This window comes from Cornus florida, unplaced genomic scaffold, assembly GCF_030987335.1.
Source record: "Cornus florida cultivar Cherokee Brave unplaced genomic scaffold, ASM3098733v1 CherokeeBrave_3.0.0_Hap2_Chr04, whole genome shotgun sequence".
Classification (NCBI taxonomy): domain Eukaryota; kingdom Viridiplantae; phylum Streptophyta; class Magnoliopsida; order Cornales; family Cornaceae; genus Cornus; species Cornus florida.
In genome coordinates this window covers 3,156,208-3,163,792 of record NW_026775574.1, presented here as the reverse complement: position 1 = coordinate 3,163,792, position 7,585 = coordinate 3,156,208, and the positions used below count along the sequence as shown (strand labels likewise).

General features: G+C 38.9%; 1 protein-coding gene across 1 annotated transcript; it reads right to left on the bottom strand.

Annotated features, from left to right (window-relative positions):
* Positions 1–3,434: 3,434 nt before the first annotated feature.
* LOC132304618 (uncharacterized) lies at positions 3,435–4,540 on the bottom strand. The gene is made up of 2 exons (XM_059802367.1): positions 3,677–4,540; positions 3,435–3,521 (listed from the first exon to the last, which is right to left on the bottom strand). Exons 1-2 carry the CDS (start codon positions 4,538–4,540, stop codon positions 3,435–3,437), a joined length of 951 nt encoding a protein of 316 aa, XP_059658350.1.
* Between the last annotated feature and the right edge of the window lie 3,045 nt (positions 4,541–7,585).

Sequence of the window (7,585 nt, the reverse complement as noted above, 5' to 3'; positions counted from 1 at the left end):
CAACTAGTTTAATCACACTTAGAATCAAGTAATTAAATCCTCTGAAAAGTCCCCACAATCCATTAGAAGCATCCCAAGGCTCAAACAGTGTCCAGAATACCAAACAGTGCCTTAAAACTAAAAAAAAATAAAAATTAAACGTATATTGCAAAAGGGAGCCTGCTCCAAATTTTGGGAGCAGGCTCTTTCAGCCTAGAGCCGGCTCTACTTGTTGTGGGAGCCGGCTCCCACATCCATGGAGCCGGCTCTAAGGACTCCTAGAGCCGGCTCTAGGCTGAAAGAGCCTGCTCCCAAAATTTGGAGCAGGCTCCCTTTTGCAATATACGTTTAATTTTTATTTTTTTTTAGTTTTAAGGCACTGTTTGGTTTTCTGGACACTGTTTGAGCCTTGGGATGCTTCTAATGAATTGTGGGGACTTTTCAGAGGATTTAATTACTTGATTCTAAGTGTGATTAAACTAGTTGATGCATGGTTTAAGTCTCTAAGATAAAGGATAAAACAGTATAAAAGCAAATGACTTAGTACACTGTTATAGGATGGGACGAAATAAATTGTTTAGGTTAATCTAGCAATTTGTTGGACTATAATGGGATTATAGAATTTGTTCTAAATGCATGATAGAGTCATTGATATATTGGATTTGGTCAATGCATGCTTTGGATGCTAGTTGTGTAAACTATTAAACTGTTTCCTGCAATTACATGGTTTAATTCTGGGATTTAAATTGCTGAAATCTTAAATATTTTTCTGCAATTATTTGGATGGTGGTTTTGGACTGTAAATTACTTGTTCATTATGTATACATTGTAATTTATCTGGACATGGAGGATTGTATGCACCGGTATGGGACGGTGACATACTAGGGACGGTTTAGCTCAAAACGCATAAACCTAACCTAATGGATTAATGGAATGGATTGAAAGATATCGAATCCTAATTGTGACCAAGTCAGATCAGCTGTAACCAAGTTGGATGACTTCCTGGATTAACGGATGGTAGTTAAGTCATATCAACTGAATAAGTTGAGTGACTAACTAGTTGGTTTATTGTATGTCAGTTTAATAAATAATTGAATTACATACCCTGGATTTGGACGGACTTTATATATATGTTTATGGTACCACGAGTTGAGCTTGAGTCTCAGACTTGTTGGTTAGGGTGCGTATATGCAGTGGATGCATAGCTGGTTATAATAGGTTGAGGTATACCCTATTAGGTTTAGGTACTCATGCCCACCTTTGGGTGCGTATTCGCATGTTGCCTTCTATTCAAATTGAGACCCCTATTATAGACTAATGAATGTCCTTTAGTGTGGATATATTTATACGTATGGACTAGATAGATATTGTGAGGTGTCTACGGTGTATCTGCGTATCGGCGTATCGGGTCACTGTATGGATTGCAGTTAGATTAGAACTTACTCGTGGGTCTGACCGACTCCTTCATTATTCTTTTCAGGTACAGGACGGTTCCAGCCTTAGAGCTTGATCGTGCTTGTCGAGGACAGTCTCACATTCATCTGATTACGTAGGACTTCTCTCGACGTTTCTAGCATTATCTATTTTCAGTTTTCAGTTTCAGTTGAACTTTTGGTTAGGGGTCCACCAGTGGATTCCCAAGTTGTAACCTTGAAGTTTTGGGAGGATTGGAGTTTTATTATTCAATTACACATGGAGGGTTTTATTATTATTATTTCTTTCAGCTTTATTCTATCTTTATTATTTCTTTTTATCATCTGTCTTCGTTTTAAAATAATTTAATTGTTTGATATTCCCTCGAGTTTGGGCCTGGGCCTGATCAACCCGTGTCTCGGATCCGAGGGGTATCACAGTTGGTATCAGAGCACTCCGGGTTCAAGTGTCTCTAGGACGTTTCGTATTAAGACTTCCGCGTTGCATTTTTTTTATATATAGAGCTCATGTTTAGGATTCGTTGAATTCTTTTACGGTTCGTTTAAACTCGTACTGATGTCTGTCTTTCTATGTTAACAGCATGGTTAACACTGGAAGAGGATAGAACATGAACAGTCGACAGAGGAGCGCGGCACGTAGACAGCAGGAACGTCTACAACGTCAGCAAATGGAAGAAGAGCAGCAAATGCCAGGGTTTCAGGAGGAGCAGGAGGAAGTTCAACAAACTCAGGGTCGGGTCAGAGATCCAGAGATTCCTCCACACCTCAATGACCTTGTTGCTCGGGCTATAAAGGCTGGGGTAACAGCTGCACTTTGGAACCAACCACAGGTTCAGCAGGCACCTGTACCAGTACCAGTGGTTCAGACAGATTCTTGGGGAAAGGCTAGGAGCTCTTTCACAAAGGAGAGTCCACCTGTGTTCTCAGGCTCAACCGATGCGAGAGCAGCTCACCAGTGGAAACAGGATATTGAGCGTCATCTTCATTTGGTTCAGTGCACGGAGGTTCAGAAGCAGATGTTTGCTACTTTCAAGCTAGTTGGGGATGCATTACAGTGGTGGGAGTCAGTTACCACCCCAGAGGAGAGGATGACATTGTCTTATGATGAGTTCAGTGCTCACTTTGACGAGAAATATTTTCCCTATGCAGTTAGGGCAGCTATGAAGACCGAGTTTCTAAATCTACAGCAGGGAAACATGACAGTGGCGGAGTATGAGCAGCAGTTCACACGCTTGTCTCTCTTTGCACCGGAGGAGGTGGATACAGATGAGAAGAAGCGTAACAGTTTCGTCAAGGGACTGATGTGGTCTATCAAGAGAGCTATTACAGGTAGTCCAGCCTATACTACCTATGCTCAGGTGGTAAACGCCGCTCTACAACAGTATCAGTTGACTGTGGACATCAGGCAGGCTCGTGGTGAGAAGCGAGGTGATAAAGACTCTACTAATCAGTCAGCTGAAAAGGGGAACGGCAATGGTCACAGGCATAATGACAAAGGCAAGTTCCAGGGACAACAGCCTTGGAAGAAGTACAAGGGTGGTTCAGATGCTCATCGGAATGGGGCACCTATTCAGAGGCAACAGAATGGGGGACCACAGGCAGGACAGGGTCAGCCACGGGCTAACCGACAGAGGAGGCCATTTGGTACTTTCCAGGGTAGTTGTTACAGTTGTGGAGAGTATGGTCATACCACCAGGCAGTGTCCTAAAGCAGGACAGGGACAGTATGTGCAGCAGGGACAGAGGGCGCCAGTGCCTCTACCAGCTCCACAGGTTCCACGGATTCAGGGACAGACACATCTGGCTTTACCGGCACCGCCGCAGACTCAGGGACAGGCACCACAGCAGTTGCATTATGGCAGGGTGTATAACCCCATGCCACAGGATGTTCAGGCACCTCCGACTATTAAGGGTAAGTTTCCTATTCATGATTTGCATGGACGTATTTTATTTGATACAGGTGCTACACACTCATTTGTAGTTAAGACTTTTGTTGCTTTATCGGGGATGAGGACGAGGGGTATCATAGTTCTGCTCTTGCGCCGGACCTTGAACATAGCTTACAAATTCCCCCTTTGCGATTAGCATCTCTACCTGCCTCCTTAGGTTCCTGCATTCGTTAGTCTGATGTCTAAAATCACTATGGAAAGCACAATGTTTAGTTTGATCCCTCTGTTCAAGAGGTTGCCTAATTGGCAAAGGAGGACGAAACTTATCTTTATTTTCTTGGTATAGCCTTGCTAAGGTGACTCTGAGTGGAGTTACTGATTCCTCCTCCCTGGGCCTTTTCTCCGCCTTCCATGAGGTGTGACGTTGCGGCTGAGCTTGTTTTTGCCGGATCTTGGCTTTGGACTTCTCTTCCGTCGAAATAATTAACGTCTTCCTCGAATTAGCTGCCTCTTCTTCCTCAAGACGAACAAAATCGTCAGCTTTCTCGTTCAGCTCGTCCATGGTCTTTGGCGTATTAACCACCAAACTGGTGCGGAATGGCGTCCCCCGATTCATTGTGAGTTTAAATGCTTGGACTGCTGTGGATGGATGACACTCCATTACCATACTTTTAATGAGGTTGAACCGGGTGAGAAAAGCCTGGAGCCGTTCATCCTCATGCTGTTTCATTGTGAAAAGGCTTGATACATCCTTAGCCGGACGTTTATTCCCATAGTACTGGCTTATGAACTTATTGCATAAATCCTGGAAACTGGCAATTGAGCCCTGAGCCAGATTCTTGAACCAATTAAGAGCTGGTCCAGCCAAGCTCGTAGGGAAGTATTTGCACATCAAATGATCATTGTTAGTATTCAGAGCCATTTTCAACTGAATATAGTAGATGTGATCGACTGGATCGGTTGTTCCGTCAAACAGAATGAAAACCGGCATGGAGAACTTCTTCGGATTCGGCGCGTTCAGAATTTCATCAGTGAACAGAGATGCGACCATTCTTGCTGATGAGTGCAACGCTTCGTTTTCCCTTGAAAACCCCCGATCAGCAGACCTTCTTTCTGAACTGTGGTAATCAAATGTTGCTAATAAAGGTCGGTAAGGCGGATCGAATGACTTGTCCTCCGCAAACTCACTTCGCCATGGTGACGCAACCCTATGTTCATATGCCGGTGCTTCCTCCCTCATAATTCGTTCGCGATGTGGTTCCAGATGAATAGATCATTCCCGATCCTCTACTCGACGGATATTCGGAGGCAGATCACCGATTATAACTTCATCACGACGTGGATCAACACGATTAACACCTTCTGGATCATCTTGACGATCAACTTAGGACGGCAAAGCTCCCTCTCCCTCAGGAGGTGGCCTCGAAATTGCAAGAGCCTCACGACGCTCCATTCCAGCTCGTAGCTCTGCATTTTCTTTCCTCAAAGCGTCGATCATGTTCATCAGCTCATCGAGCTTCGTCTGCTGGCCGTTCTCCAAAGGATTTGAGTTCGCCTCTCCGATCATCATTCCAGATTGGAGCAAAGTCATCAACTGTAGATTTCTTGATCAGATCGGAGTTCCGCTAACGCGCATACACCAGATCTGAACTCACACTTGCTGAATTCAGTCCGCTACTGGCCGGATTCAGTAATCACAACAGATCGCAATTGTGCAGTTCACCGGATCAAGTACAGATCTGATCTGCTTGGATCGGACGCCAACTTCGTGAAATCAACCGGAGCCTGGACTCATCGAGACAAATCGTATTATTGCCAATGTTGATTAAGCTTTCGCAAATTAATCGTCTTCCTCGCAGAGTGCTTTGAATCGAATCGATCTAGAACAACATCAATGAATCCTTCATGTTCTTCCCACAGACGGCGCCAATTGAAAGTACAAATAATTTCCACCAATTACAGAGAGAGAAATTTTTCACTCCCAATCTTTTCTAACGTCTTTTCCCTCTCGATCTCCCTTATTTATAGACGGTTACAACCTCCTCTGGCCTGGGCCTTATCTGCTACCTTTTGCCTGGACTCAACTTCTCTCATTTTAACATAGGTTTCTGCAATAACTTTATGGATCTGGGCCCATCCAGCGTGAACTTGCTCCATCCTGTCTATCCATATCCGACCCGTCCTTTGCAATACGGATCATACCAAGCCTGGGTCATTTTGGTATCCTCAGTGAGAATTATTTTTTTAAAAAAAACATTAAAAAAAATTGACATGTGATCAGAGTACTAATTGGGGGAGAAAATCATTTTCTAATGTACAATATTGAGTCAGTGAAGTAGAGAGAGAGAGAGAGAGAGAGAGAGAGAGATATTTTTTTTTGTCTTCCTCTCTCTTATCAATTAAAGTTTTTGGAGAGAGAGTTATTTTTTTTTGTCTTCCTCTCTCTTATCAATTAAAGTTTTTGGTCACTACGGTCTCCATTCTTTCTCTACTTATCAGTTATCAATAACCTTTTTAGTAATGAAAGATATCTTGTGGTCACTTTTATTATATCTGCTTATGATTTGATATTAATCCTTGTAAGTAACAGTGTAAGATCACAAAAATAAATTGATATTGTAAGCACGAAAAATAAAAAAAATTAAAAAAAAAAAAAAAAACTATTAAAACTTCATGAAATAATCAACTTCATCTAAGAGTAATGGTAAATTTATTTTATTTATTTTTTCTGTATTGTATGTCTTGAGTTTAATTTGACTTTTTTTTTTTCTTTATGTAATTTTTAAAAATTAATTTGAAATATCTTTGAATCTTGAAGTTTACCTTGTTGATGAGAAAAGAAAAAACAAAAATATTTTGTGAAAAGAACACACCAAGAGAGAGACAAAGAGATAGTATTATATACAACTATATTAAGCTTTTATATCCCTTTAATAAAATCTTTGTATTATATTGTGTTACAGTAATAAACTAAACCATATTTCGAAATATATATTTGTATCTTACATTGAAGTGGTTGCTATTTTCTTCTCTTTTTAATCTCTCATCCACACATTGGTCTCATTACTTTTTATCGCCAGTAATTTTTTAGCCATTTTCTTTACTTTTGTTTTGAATAGCTGTCAAAGTGTTTTGAATAAATTCTCTTTTCAAGAGAAAAAGGAAATAAAAAGTACTATAAAGAAGGTGAAAAAAAAAAAAAAGGGAAGTTCATATTGCAAAGAATAGTTATGGTATTATAAAAGAAAAGTGATGCATTAATGAGTTTAGATATGTTTTTTGTTATTTATGTTATAGAAAAAGAAAGTTGTAGGGTAAATGTAGAAAAATGGAGTGTGAATACTGACTATATTTTTTTTTTTTTTAAACCCTGATTTTGTTTTCCTTTCAAAGTCCTTTTTCTTTTCTTCTTCTTTTATTTTTTCTTTATTCTTCTTAAAATTTTTTTTTTTTAAACTTTTATGAACTCCACGTGTGTATTTATACTTTTGATTTTTTCTTTAGGGTCCGTTTGGTTAGACAGAAATTATAATGGAAAGTGAAAGTGAAAGAATGTAAAAGAAAGGAAAAGGAAATTAAGTTCCTATCGTGCATTTGGTCAACAAGAATTTTTTTCAAGAAAATTGTGAGAAAATATTATTTTGTGAGTTTGAAAAGCATGAAAGTGAAAAAAAAGTGATTGTAATTACCAAATCTATCCTTTTAGTTACAAGATTACTTTGTACTCTTTTAAGACATTGAGACATTACCCTATCTTTTGAATTATGAACAAAATTAAAATTTTAAGTTCAAAATGAAACAATGAATATGATATTTAATAATTTGATATATATGATTATAGGTACAAGTTAGAAAGAAAAAAAAGTTTGAATCTAAACGAAATATAGTGCTTTAACTAAATTAGTTTGATGTATCTAGTATATGTAGAATTAAAACTAAATTAGTTTGGTACATCTAATTTACTTAGAGTCCTAAAATTGAGAGAAGTCTATGTATGAATTAAATTGTAAATTATATACGTAGAGACACTAATCCTAGTTTTTCACCCTACACTCTGCTCATAAATATTCACATTATTAATTATGATTGGAAAAAAATATAATAACATTTTAATTTTATGAACACATATAATTAAATTAATATTATATTAACATATAAGTAATTTACAATAGAAGGGAACTCACTTATTAACGAAGTTTGTTGGGAAAGTGGCATGGGTATAATAAGAAACTAAGATATGAAAACATTACTTTTACGGGAAAGTAAATTTCCCTGTGTTTTTTGC